Here is a 26,471-nt window from a genome sequence, read left to right on the forward strand (position 1 = left end):
AAGGATCCTTGGTTAGACCTACGGGAACATAAACACAGTTCTTGGTTTAGTACTAAAAATGCTGTATCTAGAGGGAGCACAGACCTCATAATTACTTAATAATCTATGTGAGTCATAATGTCATATTTAGCTGTCAGGTGATGAACACTTAATATCATGAGTAGATAGATATACATTCCCCTGCTCTGGACCAAGCCTTCTCTACATTGGAAATAAGTGTTTTATAAAGCTTTCACTTTTTACATTTTTAACTGTTTGTTTTTTACCCGAAAATAAATAAATACATCTAATCAAATCAAATTCTTCACCAACCCAGACGTGATTGAGCTGAGCTCTGGGGACGACGACACACTGCCGATCAGCAGCGAATCGGCCAATGAGGATGAAGGTGCGGGGGGCACGGAGGAGAGCAGCGGAGCGCACATCAACGACTCACTCAACCAACCAGACGCCCAGGGGAGGGTCCTGGTCAACATCAACCACCCAGCGGAGGAGGAAGACCTGTACCTCGTCCCACAGCTGGCTCGTGCAGTCAAACCTCACCAGGTAGTACAGGGGAGCTCCACTGGGCCGTCACTACGGTCCAATTTCCCGTACACAGATTAAGCCTAGTCCTGGATTTAAAAAACCTACCTTTTCACTGGTTAATCTCCATTGAAAGTGTTTTTAAGTCGATGACTAACGTCATGCCATGTCTGGGAAACCGGTCCTAGTCTTCTAGCTGCTGCAGTGGACGTGTGACTTTGGCTGGCGGGAGCAGAGCGTGAACCACTTTGTCAAGGTGGTCTCGGGGCGTGAGCCAAGTATCGAATTCGTGAAAAAAATAACTGGTGTAATTTTACGCTTCATTGCCATTTTTCGGGGGGAGCGTCTCCCGCTCTGCAAAAGTAACATGGCCAGTGTACCATGCCTGTTAGCCCTTACCCTGCACCGTGAAACGCGGGGCCAAGGTGTACTCTACCGTGCACGTATGAAGATCGTTCAGACGTGACACCATTCACTTTTTCCATCGCCGATCTCCTCTTCACTCGGCTCTTGATTCACCTCTTGCTCTCACCCGTTGCTTTCCATCTCTCTTTCCCCTCCCTCCCAGGTTGGTGGGATCCGGTTCCTCTATGACAACCTGGTGGAGTCTCTGGAGCGCTACAAGGGCAGCAGCGGGTTTGGCTGTATCCTGGCCCACAGCATGGGCCTGGGTAAGACCCTGCAGGTCATCTCCTTCATAGACATCCTGCTGCGACACACCGGGGCCCACACCGTACTGGCCATCGTCCCTGTGAGTTCACCGATAGGGAGAGTGGTGTGTGTGGTTTGAGTGAGTGTGTGTGTTTCTCTTTGTCCCTCTTCCTTTCTCTCTCTCTCTCTGCTCTCTGTGCATCTCCCCTGTCTGTCGGTATCGCTGTCTGTCTTGTGTGTGTGTGTGTGTGTGTATATGCATACATCTATCTAGCTTTTTCTCTCTCTCTCCCCCAGGTGAACACGCTCCAGAACTGGTTGGCAGAGTTTAACCTGTGGCTCCCATCACAAGAAGCCCTGCCCCCTGATAGTGACCCTGCCACAGTCGCAGGACGCACCTTCAGAGTCCACATCCTCAATGACGAGCACAAGTACGTAACATTATATAGTAGAGCTAGCTAACACTTGTGTGTGTTATATCCATAACACAAAACACACTAACTAGTGTATGTGCGTGTTTACCAATTTTGACGTGTGTGTGCGCCCTACAGAACCACGGTGGCCCGGGCTAAGGTAGTGGAGGAGTGGTCACGTGACGGTGGCGTGCTCCTGATGGGTTATGAGATGTACCGCCTGTTGTCCCTGAAGAAGAGCTTTGTGACGGGCAGGAAGAGGAAGTCCAAGAAGCCCCAGGGACCCGTCATCATCGACCTGGACGAAGAGGACAGGCAGCAGGAGCTCATGAAAGGTCAGGGGTTAGAGGTCGCTGCGTGGCCCGCTGTAGGTGGATCTAGGGCCATAGTCGTCTGAGTAGAAGTGCTGATCTAGGATCAGGTCCCACCTGTCCATCTAATATTATTCATAGTGATATAGAAGGCAAATCTGATCCTAGATCAGAACTCCTACAAGAAACCCCTGATCCATTGAAAATGAGAAATTGCGTACCAGTATAATGGTGAAACAATAGAGTATAGAGAGTTGATGTTGGAGAATAATGTGATATCGATATCAGCATAAATTACCATTATTCAAATTTCAAGGCTGATGTATTTTCTGCACATCAATAACATCATATTAAATGAAAATGATGGTATTAATCACTACTGATAGTGCATTAGACATCAGTGACATCATCAGGCATTCCCGTAAACTGTGTTTACTCTCTCCTTTCTCACACACCTACACACACATACACTCTCTCTACTCCTCCATACATTTCCTCAACCTGTGTTTTGCGCTCTCTCTACCTCTCCACCTACCCACCCAGGTATCGAGAAGGCGCTGGCCAGGCCCGGTCCAGACGTGGTGATCTGTGACGAGGGCCACCGCATCAAGAACTACCACGCCAGCACCTCGCAGGCCCTGAAGAACATTCGCTCCAGGCGACGCGTGGTCCTAACGGGCTACCCCCTCCAGAACAACCTGATAGAGTACTGGTGCATGGTGGACTTTGTCAGGCCTGACTTCCTGGGCACCAGGCAGGAGTTCAGTAACATGTTCGAGAGGCCCATTCTGAACGGGCAGTGTGTGGACAGCACGCCACAGGACGCCAGGTTGATGAGATACAGAAGCCACGTGCTGCATAGCCTGCTGGAGGGGTTCGTCCAGAGGTAAGTTCCACAAATGGGATTTCTCCTGACTTGATCAAGAATTCCCACTTTGCTCACATTATCCTCCATTCACATATTATTTGCACAACCCTTTCCCCTGACTTAACCAAAATCCTTATGTCAAGTTGTCCAGTAGCCATATGTATCGAGGGTCATACATATACAACCCATTATCGCATTACTTAAGAGCAGAGAACAGCCATACTGGTGTTTAGGGAGAAGATTTTGGGTGACCCAGGCATCATCCCCATTCCCAAATCAACCCCTAGCCCCTACTCTCTCCTATAGCTCTTTGAATTGTCTAGGTATACGTACTAGTACTAAGCTGATCTTTGCGCATTGTTTCCTCTGTGTCTGTCCCAGGCGAGGCCACGACGTGCTGAGGGACCAGCTGCCCTCCAAGGACGAGCACGTGATCATGGTGCGCCTGTCGCCCCTGCAGAGGGCCCTTTACGCTGAGTTTATGGACCGCTTCAGAGAGGCAGGTAACAGCGGCTGGCTGGGCCTCAACCCGCTGAAGGCCTTCTGCGTCTGCTGCAAGGTTAGTCTGAGATGACTTCACTGGTGCTGTGGGGTTAGGCAGGCAGACAGACAGACAGGCAGACAGACAGACAGACAGACACACAGAGAGACAGACAACAGCAGCTACACAATTTTGGATGATTTGGAGATGAAACGCAGGGACAAATGCTAATTCTGGGGATATTGTCTTGTATTGGATTTGTGCTACAAATTCTAAAAAGTTAGCATTTGGAGACAGTGGCCAGGTAAATAAAACCGAAGCATGGATTGCTGTCATAGCTTGTCCATAGACTGCTTACAGGATAAGGAAACCAATATGTAATTTGGGTGAACTGTCCCTTTTAAAGCAGTCAGGCTAATCAACTGACTCTTGACACCTGGACCAGAGTAACATTATTGTAGTCTGTTCATTAATCGTGTGTGTGTCTGTGTGTGTCTGTGTGTGTCTGTGTGTGTCTGTGTGTGTCTGTGTGTGTCTGTGTGTGTCTGTGTGTGTGTGTGTGTGTGTGTGTGTGTGTGTGTGTGTGTGTGTGTGTGTGTGTGTGTGTGTGTGTGTGTAGATCTGGAACCACCCTGACGTGCTCTATGAGACCCTTCAGAAGGAGAACCTGGCCAACGAGCAGGATTTGGACTTGGATGACATCGCGGCGGCCACCAACCCCCGCTGCCCTGGCGCTGGCCTGAAGGCCAAAGCGGCCGACTCGGCCAACAGCCGGTCCAACATCACCCTGCCCCCGCTCAACCCCATCCAGGAGAGAGCCAATCAGGTCATCACCTACGAATGGGTACGCCTTGACACCTCTCTCTCTCTGTCCTCCCAACCCACCCGCTGGATGGTTGGCTGGAATTTTGTCAGGTACTTCTCCTGAAGTACCATGAAATTCCATGTGACCGTTTAGTCATGGTAATTAGGCTTTTCCAAGCTCTGATGCTGCTGATGGTCATTAGTAGCCTACCAAACTTGCTAACTGCCTGATACTCAGCACTCTATTGTCCCTCTAATCACTCTGACATCAATGCAAATGTTCCCAAATATCAAATCAAACACTTCCTGAGAGCCCATGTGCTCATGTTGCCCAACCTTTCTATAGGCTATGCAATTGTGGGAGAAAACAGAGGGATGGCCACTATTAAAAAGAGGAGGACCCCATCATCTTTCTATAGTTTAGGCCTACTATATTTATTTCTCAGCCTTCCTAATATTAAGCACATTGCTTCTCTTTAAAAACAGGATTATAGCCTACCAGGCTGGCATGAAAATGAACCGTGGGAGAAGCGTCTTCCATTCACTATTTAAGTGCATAGATTCCTTTTTCCCCCCGCCTGCCCTGTTTCGAGCCCGGTGCATGATAATGAGACATTATAAATCCAAACAAATTTCAAATATATATTATTTAGTATATGAAAAGACAAGATTAAATCAAGAATGAGTGACAATATTAGCCTATCACTATTATTTATATATTATCACTTTTGAATGATGCCCAGCTTAAGGCAAACAGTGCATGTTTTTATTTTATTTTTTGCGACCTTTTTCAAATCTTAGTCGCACACCTCATGTAGCCTAACCCATAGGCCTATATGTTCTGATCAGGTTTGTATCACACCTCATGTAGCCTAACCCATAGGCCTATATGTTCTGATCAGGTTTGTATCACACCTCATGTAGCCTAACCCATAGGCCTATATGTTCTGATCAGGTTTGTATCACACCTCATGTAGCCTAACCCATAGGCCTATATGTTCTGATCAGGTTTGTATCACACCTCATGTAGCCTAACCCATAGGCCTATATGTTTTGATCAGGTTTGTATCACACCTCATGTAGCCTAACCCATAGGCCTATATGTTCTGATCAGGTTTGTATCACACCTCATGTAGCCTAACCCATAGGCCTATATGTTCTGATCAGGTTTGTATCACAACTAAAGTGGCCAAATAACTTCTTCACGGGTATAGAGCCTAACTGGCATACAGTGGTTCCTCCTTTTAAAAGTTGCAAGATTACGCCGTGGGACTTAGAGGTAATTCGTGGTTTAGTACGGTACCCTGCTTCACCACTTCATTCCTCCAGACCAGCGCAAGGGGGGACTTAGATCACTGATTATGCTTTTTGGGTCCTACTGTGTCACTAACTGACAATGAATGGGCGACATAAACCTAAATAGAAACTGATAAATTGTGCTCGACCTCAATATTTCTTACTAAAACTGTTGTTACAGTAAGGTTGTTAATCTTTTATTTTGTTAGTGCTACAGTAAGAGCAAAATAATCCTATGTCACTTCCGACCGTTCACGTTGTACAGAGCCTGAGTGGCGCAATGGGTCTATAAGACACTGCAAAGTACTGCAAGCTGTGTTGCTACAAGATGCTGGTTTAATACCCATGGCCCCATCCTTCCACACTTTAAGGGGCATTGCAGTAATAATGATGCTGACTAGTGAAACGTTCCCGCTGTTCTGTTCTTAGTACCAGTCTGCAGGTTCAAACTAAAACAACGTAACTAATAATGCCATCTTTATGAGTTCATTAATAAAATTATAAAAATACTCTTTCAAAATGTCAATGTTTTTTTAGTTCTTGATCCATAACGAATTACTATGGGAATAAATATCACTGAATTACCACTGAATTACAGAAATATCCTCCAATCCTCTATATGTAATTATTGGCAGAGAGTCACGTCGTGTTTTTCGATATACTGTAGGCCTACTGTTGGCGACATGAGCCTCACTAGTGTTGAGTAATGTGGTGTAGGTCTTATTTATAAATAGAGCATATTGCAGTTCGAAGCAATAGGATTTATTTATCGAGACAAGTCAGTTAAGAATTTGTTTTTATTTACAAGGACAGCCTACTCCTTCCTCCCCATCGGGGAATTGAACCCCGGTCTCTAGTACAGCCATTTATTGAAGACTACCAAATGCTTCTCAAAGATGCCTTTTGGTGGTCAAACTAGCACTAACTAGCATTAATGGTACCATTGGTTCACACTTAAATAACCTGCCATAGAATTCTGCGGCACCATGCAAGCTGCGCCGCAGTACGCTGCACCGTTTGAAGGAGGAACCACTACATATGCAGCGATTGAGTTTCAAGCAGTGGTGGGAAAAGTACCCTATTGTCATTACTTGAGTAAAAGCAAAGATTCCCTAATAGAAAATGACTCGAGTGAAAGTCACCCAGTAAAATATCACTTGAGTAAAAGTTTAAAAGTATTTAGATTTAAGTATTAAGTATCAAAAGTATAAATAATTTCAAATTCCTTATATTAAGCAAACACAGCACCATTTTCTTTTTTAATTTTAAAGAAAGAATAAGGTCAATAATGTTAAATTTACAGATAGCCAGAGGCAAACTCCAACACTTACAAATGAAGCATGTGTGTTAAGTGAGTCCGCCAGATGAGAGGCAGTAGGGATGACCAGGGATGTTCTCTTGATAAGTGTGTGAATTGGACCATTTTCCTGACCTGCTAAGCATTCAAAATGTAACGAGTACTTTTGGGTGTCAGGGAATGTATGGAGTAAAAAGTAAATTTATTTGGGAATGTAGTGAATTAAAAGTAAAAGTTGTCAAAAATAGAAATGGTAAAGTACAGATAGCCCAAAAATGACTTATGTAGTACTTTAAAGTATTTTTACTTAAGTACTTTACACCACTGGTTTCAAGTTTGGGGATGATAATTTTCACCATTTAAAAATACACCTTTTAATAAAAATATTACATGCGTAATTGTATTTGTGTACACTTTTGAGATTGGTGTTTTCCTGCTAATGGAACATTTGCGCTTGTAGCCTACTGCCATGTGCGCATTGATGTGCTTATAATGTGAAGAAATAGCCTAATAGGTTATCAACATGTTATGCTAAACGCTCTATTCTTAAAACAGTTGTTTTTTATGATAGTGATTGTATTAATTGGGATCTATCGCATCCCACAACTGTCCCGGACTGTTGGGAATATTTATTTCTCGCACAGAATAGGTCAACTTTTGTACTATGGGGGATAATAGATTGACATAGGCTAGTGCTTTTGCTGTTCGTTAGGCCTACTCATCTTTTTTGGTAAATGTGCACTGTTCTTCCAATCTCTTAAATATGCACCTTGGAATTGGATAAGGACGAGCGCAGTTGCGTCACCGATTTGTCTGTCTTCACTTGTAGCCTGTGAGAAAGACCCGATCACGTGACTGAGAGCCATGTGCGTGAGAGAGGTGCTTCGGCACGCAGTGGAGGAAAGTAAATTTATATTCAGCCAAAGGGCACAATGGGCACTGGCTGCAAAAGGCATGGGTTTTGAATGAGAGACTGATGAAGTGTGGACAGCCTGCGCAAAAAATACAAAGCAGAGCTCATACCTTTCAAGCTACTTTTTTCAAATGATCATTAGTTGCATGATGCATCTTTAGAATGTATTTAAAATAAAAACATATAGTGCAATGTTTGTATCACAACTGAAGTTACATTAATAACTCTAAATTAAGCATATTGGAGTACTTGTGTCTTTGTTAACCTCTCAACACAGAATAGCCGTATGTGCGCACTCCCTCAAATCATTTGGAGAAAAGATCCTTCATTTTATTGAGCTATGTTCAATTCTATTCTTCATAATATAAAATATTACCACAAAATTCTAAGCAAATCTTGTCTTCTAAATGAACTGGTATAGCCCACAGCCATATGGCATAGCCAGATCAGGGCCTAACAAGGACAACTGTTTGCTATTCTGTTCTTCTGAAATAGACTATATTTTCTTCATATGATGTTTCTTTAGACCTGTCTAAAATAAATCATTGATTTATTGTGATGGTGTAGACTATATATTATATGGATTTATTATACATTTTTAAATGTTTTTGTTCCAAAGGTCTGCATCACTGGCTTGTAGGCTATGCGTGGAAGCCAGGAAATGCTAAATGTTTTTCTGGTAATTAACAGTCAATTACCGTGAGACCCGGAAGTTATTTACTTGACAATCACCGGCTAACAATGTCATGAACGACCACAGCCCTATTCTAACGTTATATTGTAAAATGTTAGACCTCAACCTTGGTGTGAAAGAATGGACAGCTTCACTCACCCACTTCCTGTCCTGTTCCATCTCTGTTCAGGCCAAGGACATCATGAGCAACTACCAGACTGGAGTTCTGGAGAACTCAGCCAAGATGCTGCTGCTCTTCCATCTGATCGACGAGAGCGTGATCAGAGGAGACAAGATCCTGGTCTTCAGGTTGGATCTATTCCTACGGCTCTTTTGGAGTGTGTTTATGTACATCATCGGTTTGAATGAAGTGTTTTCTCTATGAGCATACTCTTATACTCTTAACGTTATTGACCTTTTTCTTGCAGAGGACGGAAATGTGTGTTTTTGCTTTTTAACCTAGAAGTATCCATATGGTTGAAGTTAACTGACTTGAACGTGTCTTTAACGTGTGTGTGTGTCCATCAGCCAGAGCTTGTCCACCCTGACCGTCATTGAAGACTTCCTGACCAGACGGCCAATACCAGCAGGCCGTGTCTCCCCGAACAACCATGGCCAGAACCAGACCTGGGTCCGCAACATCAACTACTACAGTGAGTCGTCGTCCACACGACCCTGTTCCCATGGCAACCACTACTCCCGGGACGGTGTCAGTGTCGTCGAGCCCATGGCAACCCTTTGACTCTGTGTCGGCTCAGCTGTGAACCCAGATCCAATTTAGATGCCCACTAACATACTCTGTTGTTCCAGACTATTAGACCGGAGTTTTTTCACAGCAAATTGTCCTGTGACATGTACTTTGCTTCAACCTGATAACTTTACTCATCTACACTCTCACTTCGCCATTTTCTCAACCATCAGGGCCCATATTCATAATCTCAGAATGGGAGTGCTGATCCAGGATCAGGTCACCTCTGTCCATTCGTTATAATCTCAGCCGGAAAAAAAACAATGAATGAATCTGAGCGGCCCAGGTGTTTTAAATTTTCTTTATGAAGTCGTACCGCCCCCTACTGCGCTGACCACTGCACTACACTAGATCCACTAGTGAAGTATTTTTGTATCCCAAATGGCGCCCTATTCCCTACATAGTGCACTATTTTTTTTTTTTTACCAGAGTCCTACATAGGGAAATAGGGTGCCATTTGGAACGCAAGACGATTTGACTGGAATCGTCCCATGATGCTGATGTGGTGAATGTGTCTTGTCTGTCACCTCCCAGGGTTGGATGGGAGTACGTCTGCTTCAGAGCGAGAGAGACTCATCAACCAGTTCAACGACCCAGAGAACACCTCCACGTGGGTCTTCCTCCTGTCAACGAGGTACTAGACTGTACACACACTGATACGCATAGAAGTGAAATTGCTGTGATCTGATGGCTTCTGCCCTTTCTAATAATTATATTTCTATGCTTTTATATTGTTCAATCAAATACACAACAAATGCTGTGTTAACACAGGCAGCCCAATTCTGATTATTTTTCCACTTATTGGTCTTTTGACCAATCAGATCAGCTTGTTTGCCTATAATTGGGCAAACGATCAGAATTGGGCTGCCTGTGTAAACGAAGACAAATACACTCAATTAAACACACTCGCTCACACAGATATTTTTTCACACACACAATTGCATATATTCCTTTTGCCCAGGCTAGTGGTTAGAGCGTTGGACTAGTAACTGGAAGGTTGCAAGTTCAAAAGCTGACAAGGTACCATCTGTCGTTCTGCCCCTGAACAGGCAGTTAACCCAACGTTATTGAAAATAAGAATTTGTTCTTAACTGACCTAGAAGTCAACAGCTGAACAGGGAACTTGATCAGCTGTTCACTTAGGCATATACACACACACACAGGGTAACACACACACTTGTGCATGTTGTTAATAAGCCTGTGTTGTGTGACTTGCAGGGCGGGCTGCTTGGGGGTGAACCTGATCGGGGCCAACCGGGTGGTGGTGTTTGATGCGTCGTGGAATCCGTGTCACGACGCCCAGGCTGTGTGTCGAGTGTACCGCTACGGCCAGAAGAAGCCCTGCCACATCTACCGCCTGGTCTGTGACTTCACCCTGGAGAAGAAGATTTACGACAGACAGGTCTCCAAGCAGGGCATGTCTGGTAAGAGGGGGAGGGTACAGTGATGCACGATATGACTGTGTTTGTGTGTGGAAATTGCTGGATTAATTTGAGATACTTCAATCAGAATGAAGGGCAGCGTGTAGAAGTTGAATTATGAATGATAGCGTAGTACAAGCCAGGAGAGTCTAAGTAATTGGGCCTGAGGAGGTGTGGTATATGGCGAATATATCATGGCTAAGGGCTGTTCTTTTGCAAGATGCAACGCGGAGTGCCTGGACACAGCCCTTAGTCGTGGTATATTGGCCATATATCACAAACCCACCGAAGACTCTTATTGCTATTATAAACTGCTTACCAACATAATTAGAGCAGTAAAACGAAACGTTTTGTCATACCCGTGTTCTGATAAACCATGGCTTTCATCCAATCAGAATTCAGGGCTCAAACCACCCAGTTTATAGTTGGTCAGTAGCACACTGTGATTGATTGCGTCTCAGTGGTCAATAACACACGGTGATTGGTTGTGTCCAGACCGCGTGGTGGATGACCTGAACCCGGTTCTGACGTTCACCCGCAAGGAGGTGGAGTCTCTGCTGCACTTTGCAGAGGAGGAGCCTGACTCGACCAAAGCCCCTCCCCAGCCCCACAAAGAGATGGAGACAGTCATCAGCCAAGCCTGCCAGCTCTACCCCCACCTCATCACTAAGGTACACTCACACACTCACTCTCTCTCACAGATGCACACTGTCATGCATCACTGTACATCATTATTATGGTACACGTGCAATCGATCAACCCCGTTCATCTGTATCCCACCAGGAACCCTTCCACCATGAGTCTCTGCTGGTGGACCGGAAGGAGTCCAAGCTCACTAAAGCAGAGAAGAGAGCCGCTAAGAAGAGCTACGAGGACGAGAAGCGTGCCTCCGTGCCCTACTCTCGCCCCTCCTACGCCCACTACTACCCAACCAGTGACCAGACCCTCATCAACATCCCAGCCTTTAACCAGCGCAACTGGTGAGTGACAATCTCTCCATTCTCTTACCTGCGCTATCACAGCACTAACAGACCAGTAAATACCAAAATAAAGGAAACACCAACATAGTGTCTTAGTAGGGGATTGAGCCAGAACAGCTTCAATATTCCTTGGCATGGATTGTACTTGTGTATGGAACTGTATTGGAGGGAGGTGACACAATGTTTGCACAACAAATTCCATAATTTGGTGAAAAACGCTGTCTGTCTCTGCTCCAGATCTCTCATATAGTTGGAAGTCAGAAGTTTACATTCAACTTACCAAAGTACATTTAAACTCAGTTTTTCACAATTTAAAGATTCCCTGTCTTAGGTCAGTGAGGATCGCCACTTTATTTTAAGAATGTAAAATGTCAGAATAATAAGTTATTTATTTCAGCTTTATTTCTTTCATCACATTCCCAATGGGTCAGAAGTTTACATACACTCTATTTTGTAGCATTGCCTTTTAAATTGTTTAATTAACTTGGGTCAAACGTTTCGGGTAGCCTTCCACAAGCTTCCCAGAATAAGTTGGGTGAATTTTGTCCCATTCCTCCTGACAGAGCTGGAGTAACTGAGTCAGGTTTGTAGGCCTCCTTGCTCGCACACACTTTTCAGTTCTGCCCACACATTTTCTATAGGGTTGAGGTCAGATCTTTTGATGGCCACTCCAATACCTTGACTTTGTTGTCCTTAAAGTCCCAAAAAGTTGTAAACAAACCAATTTCTAATCATTTTTAACATTGCTTACCTAATGAAAGGGCCTGAGTCAAACATAATTCGTAGATGTAAAATGTAAATATTAAAATTTCTCATTACCCTAATGAATCTTGTTTTCTGTCATCTTCTGAATCGTTTTTGTCAAAATAACTAGGTTTTCTGTAGGGTGTTCGCCCATAATGATTTCATTCATCGTTTATGAATCGTATATGGTTTAAAAGTTAGACGGTTTACTCAGAGGATTAAGCATGATTAAAGTAAATAGAATGTCATTGTGGCCATGGTCAAAGAGTGGTCGCTGCTCAATAGAACACTGTCTCTGCTCCACGGTCAGAATGGCGGTAACTTCAAACGTCAAGTGACAAGCTAGCTAGTGGCTGCAGGATCGTGTGTGTGATAACAGGGGCTTCTCGAAATGAAATCCACGGAAAACCAAACAAAATTCAGCCTGACTTTTTCCACATTTTGTTATATTACAGCCTTATTCTAAAATTAATTGAATAGTTTTACCCCCTCGTTAATCTACACATAATAAGCAAAAAACAGGTTTTTAGAAATGTTTGCAAATGTAATATCCCATTTACATAAGTATTCAGACTCTTTACTCAGTACCTTGTTGAAGCAACTTTTGGCAGCGATTGCAGCTTTGAGTCTTCTTGGGTATGAAGCTACAAGCTTGGCACACCTGTATTTGGGGAGTTTCTCCCATTCTTCTCTGCAGATCCTCTCTGTCCGGTTGGATGAGGAGCGTCGCTGCATAGACATTTTCAGTTCTCTCCAGATATGTTAGATCAGGTTCAAGTCCGAGCTCTGGCTGAGCCACCCAAAGACATTCCGAGACTTGTCCCGAAGCCACACCTGCGTTGTCTTGGCTGTGTGCTTAGGGTCGTTGTCCTATTGGAAGGTGAACCTTTTCCCCAGTCTGAGGTCTTGATCGGAGCAGGTTCTCATCAATGATCTCTCTGTACTTTGCTCCGTTCATCTTTGCCTCGATACCGACTAGTCTCCCAGTCCCTGCAGCTGAAAAACATCCCCACAGTATGATGCTACCACCACCATGATTCACTGTCGGGATGGTTCTCATGGTCTGGGAGTCTTTAGGGGCCTTATGGCAAACTCCAAGCAGGCTGTCTTGTTCCTTTTTACTGAGGAGTGGCTTACGTCTGGTCACTACCATAAAAGCCTAATTGGTGGAGTGCTGCAGAGATGGTTGTCCTTCTGGAAGGTTCTCTCTTCTCCACAGAGGAACTCTGGAGCTCTGTCAGAATGTCCATCGGGTTCTTGGTCGCCTCCCTGACCAAGGCCCTGCTCCCCTGATTGTTCAGTTTGGCCGGGCAGCCAGCTCTAGGAAGAGCCGTGGTGGTTCCAAACTTCTTCCATTTAAGAATGATGGAGGCCACTGTGTTCTTGGGGACTTTTCAATGCTGCAGAAATGTTTTGGTACCTTTCCCCAGATCTGTGCCTCGACACAATCCTGTCTTGGAGCTCTATGGCGGCTCCTTAGACCTCGTGGCTTTGATTTTGATCTGACATGCACTGTCAACTGTGGGACCTTTATATAGACAGGTGTGTGCCGGTCAATTGAATTTACCACAGGTGGACTCCAATCAAGTTGTAGAAACATCTCAAGGATGATCAATGGAAACAGGACGCACCTGAGCTCAATTTCGAGTGTCTTAGCAAAGAGTCATGGTAACTCATCTAGATGATGCATCATGGGTGAATACATTTATATTTAAAAACTGAGTTTTTACAGGAACTTGATAAAGTGTTACGGTAATGAGACATGTCCACAGACACTTTTTATGTAATAAATATTATAGTCAAATGTGAACTTCAGCTAGTTTACCGTTGTTATGAATTATGGAAATACTACAGCAACATTGTGTTTTATAATAAGTTTGTTTTTTCTAAAAATACATTTGTATAAAATGACCTGAGAATTTAATCCGGGCGCATTTCGGTAATGAGAATAAGGGTGAACATTTACAAAATACAAAATAAGACACTGACATAAACTATGCATCTTACTCTTCAGAACGATAGTATGTTTTTGCAGGTGCATCATGGTTTTGTAACTATTTTCTACAGACATGGTTAACTTGTTTCATGAGATTCACCCTTCTCGCCTCCAAATTCAACCATGCCATCTGAACCATGCCATCTGAACCACAGACTGTGTATGATCCTCATCCTTGTGTGTTTTGAATCCACTAGGCGTCCCATAGCTCGTGGTGATGAGAAGCCCGTGGCCAGTGTCCGGCCCGTCCAGTCCACCCCCATTCCCATGATGCCCCGCATGGCGGGCATGGGCGTGGCGGGCTCCAGCTCCGGGGTCGGCTTCCCCGTCAACTACCTGCAGAAGGCTGGCGTCTACGTCCAGAGGATCGTCACTACCACTGGTACAATGCATTTCCCCGTGGGGACATTCAAGTTTGAATTTAACAGAATTGGTGTTGATAAACACTGATATGCTTGCCATGGTCCTGTTCATTAGGACACACCGCAGCGAAGCGGTTTGCGACGTAAAATGGAAATGAGCTTTTCTTATTGGATTACGTTTAGATGGTACCTCCCCTTTTCAGAGCACTTTCTTACATGTTGTGCCTACTGAACACGACCCAAGGGTAGGTTTAAGAGTTGAAGGAATAACTTAAACGCTGTGGGGCTGCATTAGGATAGACCGTATAACACTGGTCTATGTCCCAAATAACACCCTATTCCCTATATAGTTCACTACTTTTGACACTCATAGGGAATAGGGCGCCATTTGTCATGCAGCTATGTTCAATTTTAGAAGGTTAGAATAATTTCAGTAAAAAAAAGACAAATACAGTATGTATCTTGCTCCTTGTTTTTGACCTCTCAGATATAGTGATCCCAGGAACCAACAGCACCACTGATGTCCAGGCCCGTATCGGTGCAGGAGAGAGTATCCACATGATCAAAGGGTCAAAAGGTAACAAGAACACAGCCTACAGTGCCTTCAGAAATGATTCATACCCCTTGACTTATTCCACATTTTGTTACAGCCTGAATTCAAAATTGATTTGATTTCTCACCCATCAGCACACAATACCCAATAATGACGAAGTGAAAACATGCTTTTAGAAATGTTAGCACATTTTTATTGAAAATGAAATATCACATTTACAAATGTTTACACCCCTGAGTCAATACTTTGCTGAAGCATCTTCAGTGGCGACTACGAGGCCCTTCTTGCCCGGTTGCTCAGGTTGGTCGAACTGCCAGCTCTAGGCAGAGTCTGGGTTTTTCCATGTTTTTTTCCATTTGCCAATGGAGACCTCTGTGCTCTTGGAAACTTTCAACACTCTAGAAATTGTTTTATACTCTTCCCTAGATATATGCCTCATCACAACTCTATCTCGGAGGTCTACTTACAGTTCCTTGGACTTCGTGGTATAGTTTCTGCTCTGACATGCACTGTCAACTGTGGGGAACTGTTTCTAAGTCATGTCCAAACAATTAAATTGGCCACAGGTGGACTCCAATCAAGTTGTATTGACATCTCAAGGATGATCAAAGGAAATTGGATGATCTGTGCTCAATTTTGTATATCATAGCAAAGGGTGTGAATACTTAAGTAAATTAGGTATTTCATTTTCAATAAATTTGCTACAATTGAATGACTTTGTCATTATGGGGTATTGTGTGTACATGGGTAAGCTGTTTTGTTTTTATATATATAATCCATTTTGAATTCAGGCTGTAACACAACAAAATGTGGAATATGTCAAGAGGTATGAATACTTGTTGAAGGCACTATATACTGTGCATTTGAAAAGTATTCAGGCCCCTTCTTTTTTCCACATTTTGTTACATTGCGGCCTTAATCTAAAATGTATTAAATACATTTTTTCCCTCATCAATCTACACATAATACCCCATAATGATAAAGGGAAAACTGGTTTTTAGAAATGTATTAAAAAAAACATACCTTATTTACATAAGTATTCAGACCCTTTACTATGAGACTCCAAATTGAGGTCAGGTGCATCGTGTTTCCATTGATCATCTTTGATATGTTTCTACAACTTAATTGGAGTCCACGTGTGGTAAATTAAATTGATTGGACAAGATTTGGAAAGGCACACACCTGTCTATATAAGGTCCCGGAGTTGACAGTGCATATCAGAGCAAAAACCAAGCCATGAGGTCGAAGGAATTGTCTGTAGTGCTCCGAGACAGGATTGTGGCAAGGCACAGATCTGGGGAAGGGTACCAAAACATGTCTGCAGCATTGAAAGGTCCCCAAGAACACAGTGGTCTCCATCATATTTAAATGGAAGAAGTTTGGACCCACCTAGACTCATCCTAAAGCTGGCCCCCTGGCCAAACTGAACAATCAGGGGGAGCAGGGCCTTGGTCAATGAGGTGACCAAGAACCCGATGGTCACTCTGACAGAGCTCCAGAGTTCCTATGTGGAGATGGGGGAACCTTCTAGAAGGACAACATTCTCTACAGCACGTCACCAATCAGGCCTTTATGGTAGTGGTCAGACAGAAGCCACTCCTCAGTAAAAGGCACATCATCCCTACGGTGAAGCATGGTGGTGGCAGCATCGTGCTGTGGGGATGTTTTTCAGCGGCAGGGACACTAGTCAAGATCGAGGTAAAGATGAACGGAGCAAAGTACAGGGAGATCCTTGATGAAAACCTACTCCAGAGCGCTCAGGACCTCAGACTGGGGAGAAGGTTCACCTTCCAACAGGACAACAACCCTCAGCACATAGCCAAGACAACGCAGGAGTGGCTTCTGGACAAGTCTCTGAATATTCTTGAGTGGCCAAGCCAGATCCCGGACTTAAACCCGATTGATCAAACCTCTCTGGAGAGACCGGAAAACATCTGTGCAGCAATGCTCCCCATCCAAACTGGCAGACCTTGAGAGGATCTGCAGAGAAAAATGGCAGAAACAACCCAATTACAGGTGTGCCAAGCTTGTAGCATCATACCCAAGAAGACTCGAGGCTGTAATCGTTGCCAAAGGTGCTTCAACAAAATACTGATCTGAATACTTATGTGATATTTCAGTTGTATTTTTTAACGATAAATTTGCAAACATTTCTTAACCTGTTTTTGCTTTGTCATTATGGGGTTTGTGTGTAGTTTGATGAGGGGGGATCATGTTAATGTATGGCTGTGACGTAACACAATGTTGAGTAAAGTGGTTTGAATACTTTCCTAATGTACTGTATACTGTAGAAGCTGTGGCCCCACATCTACCTGCATGTCGTCAAATTATTTCTCTACATACTCTAATCCAAATACTGTACACACCTTAGCGAGTGGTTATCAACAGCCACATGGGCACCTGAATTCCCCAAGTTATCTCATGTAGATAAAGGGCTCGGTACATTAACCTAAGCATCAAAACTGACTGGTGCTTCCTTGCAGCCTTATTTTTGTCTGAATACCTTTTATACTTTTATTAGCTGTTGTCATGAGAGGAGAGCTTGCAAGTAAGCATGTAATTGCACTGTGTTCACTTTGCTGTATCCTGTGCATATGACAAAGTTTGATTTGATTTGCTATCATCCATTAACTGCAGTCTTCCACACAGGTACCTATATCAAGACCAATGATGGCAGGATTTTTGCCATCCGCTCAGGGAAGCTCAGCAGAGCAGTGCAGGGAGGAACTGCTACCAACAGAGGTGCACTATAAGTTCAATTACATTACATTTGATAAGGAATCCATTTGACAGGATATGATAGATTGACTTGGTGTACAGACTACAGAGAGAACAAAAGTGGACCTAGTACTGAGCCCTGGGGGTCACAAGTAGTGAGACCTCATCAAGATGCAGACTTAAGGGAATCTAGTTGAAGCACTGTTTGAAAAATGAATAGTTACTCTCCATTTTGACCCTCTATTTTCCTCAGGTTCCAAGGTTTCCCTTCTTCACGCCATCGGTAACGGCTGTTCGTCTCCCGCGGAGCGCCAACGGCTGACCCCCGACAGCGCCTTGTGGCCCTCCACCCCCGAGAGCCCCGAGATCCTACGAGAGCTCAGCCGCTACGCCGTCACCGCGGATACCGTCACCGTGGGCAATGAGCTGCCGTCACCATCGGACACGTTTACAGGGGACAGAGGGGGAAGAACGCAGCAGCACAATCAGACCACAGAATCGGACCACAGCCAGCAGTTCAGAGATGACATCGGAATGAGCATCGGCGAGGCTCTGCAACGCTCCAAACGCAAGATGGCCGAGAGCCGTGGACACAAGCAGGCGGGGGGCAAACGCAGTTCGACAGCAGCCGGTTTCCCCGGCCTCTCCCTGGGCAGTGGCGGCCTCAGCTTCCCCCCCCTGAACCAGGCCTTGGAGGGACACATGAGCCACCCGCTACTGATGGGAGGCAATTCCTCATCCCCCTTTCTCCAGTCAGCAGGACAGACTCTGGGAGACCTGCAGGCCATGTTCCCCTTGGCAGGGGCGGACCTCCTCAACCACACCTCAGCCACAGGAAGCAATGGACACCTCCCCTCCTCCTCTACCACCACCTCCTCCTCCACCAACACCATGCCTGTGTCCTCTGCCTCCACCACCCTGCCCCCCTACCTGATGAATCCCAGTGTGGCTGACCTTCTGTCCCCAGGCTTCCCTCTGAACTACAGTCAGTCCCTGCTGCCTGATCCCAGGATGTACCCCAACACCCTGGGAGGAGGCCCAGCAAGCTCTGGAGGAAGCTCCGGCTTCCTCTCCCACTACTCCTCTTCCCCCTCCAGCCTCCTGGGTGCAGCCCTGAGCCGGCCTGACACCCATCACATGGCCACGGACAACGGCGGCAGCAGCTCGGACGATGACGTCATCGAGGTAACAGGACAATGAGCCGGCATTCGTTAACCCTGAAGGGATAAGTTGCAAAAACAAACAACTCCCCACCCTAACCTGGCTAACCCTCTTAGCCCCCCTCACACACACACACACAGACTCCTATGAGCGGGCGAGTGAGAGGGAACGAGGCGTACCTCAATGTGCTTACCAAGACAAAGTAACAAAATCCTTATGCTGAATATCTTACTGAAGAGACTGAAGATTTGCCCGAGCCCCTGAGGTTGGTGAGGCTGAGCACCAGAGATCATGGACGGGAATAGATGGACTTCTTGTTGTAGGGGACCAGTTGGTTGAACTTGGGGCTTCCAAGCACTGCCTCTCCTGCTATGTCTTCTAGCATGGCCGTGCAGTTATTTTACCCCCATGACGATTACTGAGGCCTGTCAGGACACTATCTCCTCTGAGCTCACATCAGGTGGTACTATGTGATCGTCTGTTGGACCGTTTGCATTCAAAATAAATACAAAAAATGTGATTTTAGAGCCGTTAGCTGTTTGATAGACATTGTAGCAAACCCAGTTGGAAAGGACTAGAAGACAATATACACTCCCCTACAAATTTATTTGGACAATGAAGCTAACATTTTGACATTTGCCTCTAAACTCCAGCATTTTGAATTTGAGATCAAGTTTTTCATGAGGCAACAGTACAAAATATCACCTTTTATTTTAGTGTATTTTCATACATACAGTGCCTTCAGAAAGTATTCACACCTTGACTTATTACAGCCTGAATTCAAAATAGATTGAATATTTTCTTGAAAACATGTTTTTAGAAATGTTTTAAAATGTATTGAAAATGAAATACAGACATCTCATTTACATAAGTATTCACACCCCTGAATCAATACTTTGTAGTAGCACCTTAGACCCACAGATGTAATCACTGCCTTTCTGGGTAAGTCTGTAAGAGCTTTCCACACCTGGATTGTGCAACAGTTGGCCATTATTCTTTAAAAATTCAAAAGCTCTGCCAAATTTTGTTCATCATTCAAGTAGATGTAAGTCAAAACTAACTTGGCCACACAGGAACATTCACGGTCTTCTAGGAAAGCAACTTGTGTTGATTTAGCCTTGTTTTGCAGGTTATTGTCTAGCTGAAAGGTGGCTTCATCTCCCAGTGTCTGGTGGAAAGCAGACTGAACCAGGTTTTTCTCTAGGATTTTACATGTGCTTAGCTCCATTCTGTTTATTTTTTATCCTGAAAAACTCCCCAGTCTTTATCGATTTAAAAGCATACCCGTAACATTTGGTACTCAGTCATTTGTTGTATTGGATTTGCCTATACAATACACTTTATATTCAGGACAAGAGGTTCATTGCTTTGCCACATTCTTTGCAAAATGACTTTCGTGCTTTGTTGCAAACAAAATGCATGTTGTAGAATATTTTTTTTCTGTACAGGCTTTTTTCTTTTCCCGCGGTCAATTATGTTAGTATTGTGGAGTAACTACAATGTTGTTGATCCATCCTCAGTTCTCTTATCACAGCCATTAAACTCTGTAACGGTTTTAAAGTTACTATTGCCCTCATGGTAAAATCCCTGAGCGGTTTCCTTCCTTTCCGGCAACTGAGTTAGGAAGGACACCTGTATATTTGTCGTGACTGGGTGTATTGATACGCCATCCAAAGTGTAATTAATAACTTCACCAAGCTCAAAGGGATATTCGATGTGTACTTTTTTTTTTTTTTTTTACAAAGGGGTTGAATACGTATTGACTTGAGACATTTAAACTTTTCCTTTTGAATTCATTTGTAAACATTTTGAAAAACATAATTCCACTTTGACATTGTAGGGTATTGTGTGTAGGCCAGTGGCAAAACAATCTAAATGTAATTCATTTTAAATTCAGGCAGGCTGTAACAACAAAATGTAGAAAAAGTCAAGGGGCGTGAATATTTTCTGACGGCAATGTATCTGTTTTACCATTTAGAAATGAAAGCACTGTGTCTAGTCCCCCCATTTGAATACGTAATATTTTTCTTTTTACATAAGTATTTTGACATTTACTTAGTGTATTAAAGTAGTCAAAAGTTTCTCCGTGGTTGGTCAGTACCTTTCTCGGTCTGTGATGTCATGTCAAAATCATTGTGAGTGGAATGGATCGGGCCTCAAGGTTCTGTTTCTCCACTGGAATAAAGTCTGCAATTGGACATGGAATAAGCCTACTGGAGTTATTCTATAACTCTCTTTTTTGTGGAGTTTGTTTACTCTCTACTCCCTCATTTCACCATACACTCCTCACAACCTCCACTCTACCCACCCACTACTGCTTACTTCCTTGTCCTCTTCCTTACAGCCTGTTTCAAGTTGATCATGTTTTTTTCCACCTCACTTTGGAACCTCAACCTTTTTTCTAATTGGCCATGTCTTGTGTCTATCATGATTTAGCCAATCATCCCAGTCCTTTTAATAGGGAACACTATTTCCTTGGAGAAGGAATCCCCATCCTCCCTCCCCAATCAAAATAGTTTCACTGTGCTTATTATTTCTTAGTGTTATCATGAAGAGAACATGGTCTGTATGTTGTTTAAGTAACAATGTTATTTTATAACAACAGCTTGATAATATTAGCTTGCCTTGACTAGTATGTCATTTATCTCATTGTATGCATTTACCAAAAGTCTTTATTTATAACGATGGATATGAATTAATCTGCTGTATTATTTGTATTATATGTCAAACTTTTCCCCTCTCTTTTTGTCCACGTTGATCTTTTTGTCCAGTGTCTGTGGAAGAGCAGAGCAGTGGCACAGACTGACTGTGAGAGATCGGGAGGGACAGTCCACCCCCATGTATCCAGCATATGACAACTGTGTTACTTCGTTAATGTTATTTTAACATAATAAAACGCACTTCTCCTGCGTTGTTACTTCATTTTTTTTATTACACTGACATTATTTTTCATGGGCTTTGTATGTTCTATGCACAGATGTTTTTTGAAGTTACAGTGCATTTGAATACTATTCAAACAAGTTGACTTTCCACATTTTATGTTACAGCCATATTCTAAAATTGATTAAATAGATTTTTATAATTAATATACACACTACCCCATAATGACAAAGCAAAAACGTTTATTTTTTTGCAAATGTATAAAAAAAATAAACTGATCACATTTACAGAAGTATTCAGACCCTTTACCCAGTACTTTGTTGAAGCACCTTTGGCAGTGATTACAGCCTTGAGTCTTTCAGGTCTCTCCAGAGATATTCAATTGGGTTCAAGTCCGGGCTCTGGCTGAACCACTCAAGGACATTCAGAGACTTGTTCAGAAGCCACTCTTGCGTTGTCTTGGCTGTGTGCTTAGGGTCATTGTCCTGTTGGAAGGTGAACCTTCTCCCCAGTCTGAGGGCCTGAGCACTCTGGAACAGGTTTTCATCAAGGATCTCTCTGTACTTTGCTCTGTTCATCTTTCCCTCGATCCTGACTAGTCTCCCAGTCCCTGTCACTGAAAAACATCCCCACAGCATGATGCTGCCACCACCATGCTTCATCGTAGGGATGATGGTGCCAGGTTTACTCCAGACGTGAAGCTTGGCATTCAGGCCAAAGAGTTCAATCTTGGTTTCATCAGACCAGAGAATCTAGTTTCTCATGGTCTGAGTCCCGCTTGGAATTTGCCATGTGCCTTTTACTGAGGAGTGGCTTTCATCTGGCACTCTACCATAAAGGCCTGATTGGTGGAGTGCTGCAGAAATGGTTGTCCTTCTGGAAGGTTCTCTCAACTCCACAGAGGAACTCTGGAGCTCTGTCAGGGTGACCATGGGGCTATTGGTCACCTTCCTGACCAAGGCCCCTCTCCCCCGATTGCTCAGTTTGGCTGGGCGGCCAGCTCTAAGAAGAGTCTTTGTGGTTCCAAACTTTGTGGTTCCAAACAGGATGGAGGCCACTGTGTTCTTGGGACCTTCAATGCTGCAGAATGTTTTTTGATACCCTTTCCCAGATCTGTGCCTTGACACAATCCTGTCTCGGGGCTCTATAGACAATTTCTTTTGCCTCATGGCTTGGTTTTTGCTCTGAAATGCACTGTCAACTGTGGGACCTTATATTGACAGGCGTGTGTGCCTTTCGAAATCATGTCCAATCAATTGATTTAACCACATCTCAAGGATGATGAGTGGAAACAGGACGCACCTGGGCGCCAACCTAATTGATTGGATTGAATGTCAAATATCATAGCAAAGGGTCTGAATACTTACATAAATAAGGTATTTGTTTTTATTTTTTATAAATTAGCAAAAATGTCAAACCTGTTTTCACTTTGTCATCATGGGTTATTGTGTGCAGATTGAGGATGTTTTATTTAATCAATTTTAGAATAAAGCTGTCACGTAAAAAAAATGTGGAAAAAGTCAAGGGGTCTGAATACTTTCCGAATGCACTGTATATGCACATGGAAACATACCAATATGCAAAATGTATTTTTTTATTGAAATTGCATCAAAATATAAATTTGACAAAACATGTCAACAATAATCAGTAATAATCTACAGTATATTCCAAGAATTATGTTCAACTCGACCTTCAATTGCACTCTTGCAGCCGGGAATCTATGAAACACCCATGTGAGGATAATGCATTTGAATATGATGCGGTTATGATGAAACTGCGTATGTCCTTTCAGTAAGACAATTGGGGGTAATGGAGTTACAGAATGTATGGGAAAGCAAACACTACACTGTTTTTTTGACACTTCATTGCAGTCATTCTACCACATCAGTAAATATGACATCTTTGGCTGGAATTTCACACCTTAGTGCAAACTAATACACAAATGTATCACCTTATAAAAACAAACCAATCACAAAAAAATGTGCATTGGTCCATTCAAGCCTAAAGGCAAATAAAATCAAGCAGCATCAGTGGCCTCTAGTTGTTTTCCATGGTTAACAACCAATATTTGTACTTCCTTAGACACATAACAGGCTTTCTTGGCTCTCGGATACAAAATACTACTTTACTAAATACTCCAAAAGACCGAGGCATGTTATCACATTTTTTTTTTTTAGACAGCCAAGCTATGCTCAATGATGAGTCCTTGCACTTGTTTTGCTCAAGGTAGAATTAACATACAAAGACCAAACTTTGAAATTAGAACTAGTTCAGCAGTAGATGTAACAAAATCATAATTTCACCAATATAAGGCACTGGTACTTTTGGACATTAGGCAGAATGCAGGTTGGTCTTCCAAAGATAGCCTTACGGTAAAGCTCTTATCAAAGCTTCATTTGAATACAGTAATAGTTTATGGCTAATGTTTGTGACCTTGGTTTTGGTCGGCCAGCCTGGTTAGGACACCAGCCGTTTCTTAGCCATGTAGGTATTGGACACCTGGCTCATGATGACCAGGGTGCTGAGGGCAGGGCACAGTGCTGCCAGGTACCAGGTGTATCCTCCCACAGCGCCTGTAAACCACACTGAGCATATGCCCAGGAGCAGACTGACACTTCCCAGCAGGTAAGTGACTAGGCCAGACGCTGCGTGGTAGCGCTTTAGCTTAGCCAGGGACCACCCCTTAGCCAGGGAGTGGTAGAGGAGGGGCAGAGCGGCCAGAGACTGCACCCCAACAACACACAATGTCCCCAGGCCCACCAGGCCGTGCCACGAGGCGAAGTGGGGCTTGCCGTTCAGGTGCTTGTTGTAGAAGATGGATGTCAGGCCCAGGGTGGCACAGCTGGCGCAGAGGCACTGCAGGATCCAGTGGACACGCCCCTTGGTCTTGTGGGAAAGCTTCCGAATGGGAGAGCAATGTGGAGAGAAGAGGAGCACAGCTTCTGTCATGAAGAGGGAGAACTAAGAGGGAAGAGGGGGATCAAGAGGAGATGGGGAGAGAACGGCAAGAAAAAGAAGGTGAGAGTGGTGGAGGAAAGATGGAATGACCGTGAACTGTTGTAACACATCTGAGACAATTGAATGAGATGAATTCACAGAACACATTATGCACACACAGATGTGTCACCTTACCGCCAGTGTCATCAGGAAAGGGTGCCAAGAGAACAAACCTGAAAAACAGATCAACTCAAAAAATATTATCTTGTTTCATCAACTCAATATAAAGTATTCCATGTGTTATATGCAGATATGGAACAGCATTGATGGGTGCTCTGTTGCTGGCGCCAAGGCTGGGTTACTCACTTGTTCCAGGCTTGGCCAATACCGTGATAAGCACAGTGAAGACAACACAAAGCACGTGAGTCAGTATTCCACATGCGACTTTCCCAAAACTGTAAATTCGGGGTTCTGATCCGGGGAGTTCCGCCATGGTTTCCGACCACAGCTACCTTTTTACCCCACAAGGGGGAGTTGATACCTTTTCCTGAAAACAGAAAAGCTGAATTTTTTGTAGATTCCTCGAAACCCATAGAGAAAGTTAATACAAAAGCATAACACCATTAAGTTCCTCACTAAATTGATTCAGTAAAGTAAAATATGCTTAACGAGAAAGCTATTGCAAACCGTTATTGACAAGTGAGAGTGGGATAAGCACGTCAAAGAGTAGCCTACCACAATAACCACACGTTTTGCTAAATAAGACTAATACCTACCGGAATGTCAATATTTAAATTGCATAGATATTATGAAAATTGTCCTTAATTGCGCGCAATGTTCTATTCTCAATCAGCATGACTGTGCGGCGTTCGCTTGACGTTGAAATTCGGGCTGCGGTGTGACGTGGAAAATAATCACTATCCACTTCCTACTTTCTCAGGTGCATTTTGGGAATTGTTGTTCAGTAAAGCAGTTGCGTTCCAGTATTTCGACGCTTTTGGAATGCACTGAGCACATTCTTCCTTATCATGACCAGACTACATAAAGAGAGGGGTTAATTATTTAATTTCCATTGTGGAACAGGCTGGATTCCATCTGTTGCACCAACACTGTGTTATATTCAGAAGGAATGCTAAAAAATAAATGAATGATCATAGAGCACAAACCATCAGCTGGCCAACATTGTCTTTTCTTCACTGCACCGATTAACCTTTCCTAATCATTCATTTTGGGGGAAAGTCGAATTTTGCCAGTAGAGCAAGCACCGAACAGTAGGCCTAAGGAATGAACAAGGAATTAAGAATACAACAGAATGTCCAGAAGTAATTTGCTAAATCTTGAATAATGCAGTCTGTAAACTCATCAATTGTTGCATTGTGATGTGTGCTGCTCACTGCTGTTAAATGGGCACCTGGAATAGGCTACCGCCCATTTCAAACTGCACCATTCAATGGACACAGTGCTCCTCCATTCACTACTCATTGTGCTCCAATTCCTCCCAAACAAGACTGGGACTTGTGCAACACGGCTAGACATTAGAATGACACATTCTCACTAGGGCATAATTCACTGCAACCAACTAGTCCTGTGCATAGCTGAAATAATTGTTCCATTTTATGATACAAGTATCAAACTTGGTACACTAACACTAGATAACTTTAGGAAATTTTTCAAGATTGGAAGGCAGTATGGGAAGCCTGTCAGTCAATCAGGGAGGCCACTTTCATAAAACAGCTGCC

At 43.7% G+C, this 26,471-nt stretch overlaps 2 protein-coding genes across 3 annotated transcripts in view; one reads left to right on the forward strand and one right to left on the reverse strand.

Annotated features, from left to right (window-relative positions):
- LOC124003191 (helicase ARIP4-like) overlaps positions 1 to 21,120 on the forward strand; it is a 33,367-nt gene extending 12,247 nt beyond the window's left edge. For both annotated transcript variants that reach the window (XM_046311266.1, XM_046311267.1), the window contains exons 6-22: positions 317 to 546; positions 1,094 to 1,276; positions 1,474 to 1,607; positions 1,728 to 1,924; positions 2,444 to 2,786; positions 3,150 to 3,327; positions 3,869 to 4,093; positions 8,423 to 8,541; positions 8,761 to 8,885; positions 9,515 to 9,614; positions 10,199 to 10,404; positions 10,897 to 11,072; positions 11,185 to 11,381; positions 14,319 to 14,503; positions 14,971 to 15,060; positions 17,686 to 17,778; positions 18,008 to 21,120. In XM_046311266.1, the coding sequence (XP_046167222.1) occupies positions 317 to 546; positions 1,094 to 1,276; positions 1,474 to 1,607; positions 1,728 to 1,924; positions 2,444 to 2,786; positions 3,150 to 3,327; positions 3,869 to 4,093; positions 8,423 to 8,541; positions 8,761 to 8,885; positions 9,515 to 9,614; positions 10,199 to 10,404; positions 10,897 to 11,072; positions 11,185 to 11,381; positions 14,319 to 14,503; positions 14,971 to 15,060; positions 17,686 to 17,778; positions 18,008 to 18,954 (3,728 nt within the window). In that variant the 3' untranslated portion in view covers positions 18,955 to 21,120. The remainder of the gene's footprint in view (positions 1 to 316; positions 547 to 1,093; positions 1,277 to 1,473; positions 1,608 to 1,727; positions 1,925 to 2,443; positions 2,787 to 3,149; positions 3,328 to 3,868; positions 4,094 to 8,422; positions 8,542 to 8,760; positions 8,886 to 9,514; positions 9,615 to 10,198; positions 10,405 to 10,896; positions 11,073 to 11,184; positions 11,382 to 14,318; positions 14,504 to 14,970; positions 15,061 to 17,685; positions 17,779 to 18,007) is intronic.
- Positions 21,121 to 23,373: 2,253 nt separating this feature from the next.
- LOC124003481 (transmembrane reductase CYB561D2) lies at positions 23,374 to 25,233 on the reverse strand. Its single transcript, XM_046311763.1, has 3 exons — positions 25,099 to 25,233; positions 24,928 to 24,965; positions 23,374 to 24,756 (listed from the first exon to the last, which is right to left on the reverse strand). Exons 1-3 carry the CDS (start codon positions 25,223 to 25,225, stop codon positions 24,253 to 24,255), a joined length of 669 nt encoding a protein of 222 aa, XP_046167719.1. The 5' UTR covers positions 25,226 to 25,233; the 3' UTR covers positions 23,374 to 24,252.
- Positions 25,234 to 26,471: the final 1,238 nt, after the last annotated feature.

The sequence above is a fragment of the Oncorhynchus gorbuscha genome, linkage group LG18, assembly GCF_021184085.1.
Source record: "Oncorhynchus gorbuscha isolate QuinsamMale2020 ecotype Even-year linkage group LG18, OgorEven_v1.0, whole genome shotgun sequence".
Lineage (NCBI taxonomy): Eukaryota > Metazoa > Chordata > Actinopteri > Salmoniformes > Salmonidae > Oncorhynchus > Oncorhynchus gorbuscha.

What these genes read in the sequence shown, in the direction of transcription:
- LOC124003481 (XM_046311763.1), bottom strand. Translation starts at nt 25,225, where the DNA reads ATGGCGGAACTCCCCGGATCAGAACCCCGAATTTACAGTTTTGGGAAA. An exon ending in ATTGGCCAAGCCTGGAACAA is followed by an intron (nt 24,966 to 25,098) that starts GTGAGTAACCCA and finishes TCTGTTTTTCAG; the next exon opens with GTTTGTTCTCTTGGCACCCT. An exon ending in CTTTCCTGATGACACTGGCG is followed by an intron (nt 24,757 to 24,927) that starts GTAAGGTGACAC and finishes CTTCCCTCTTAG; the next exon opens with TTCTCCCTCTTCATGACAGA.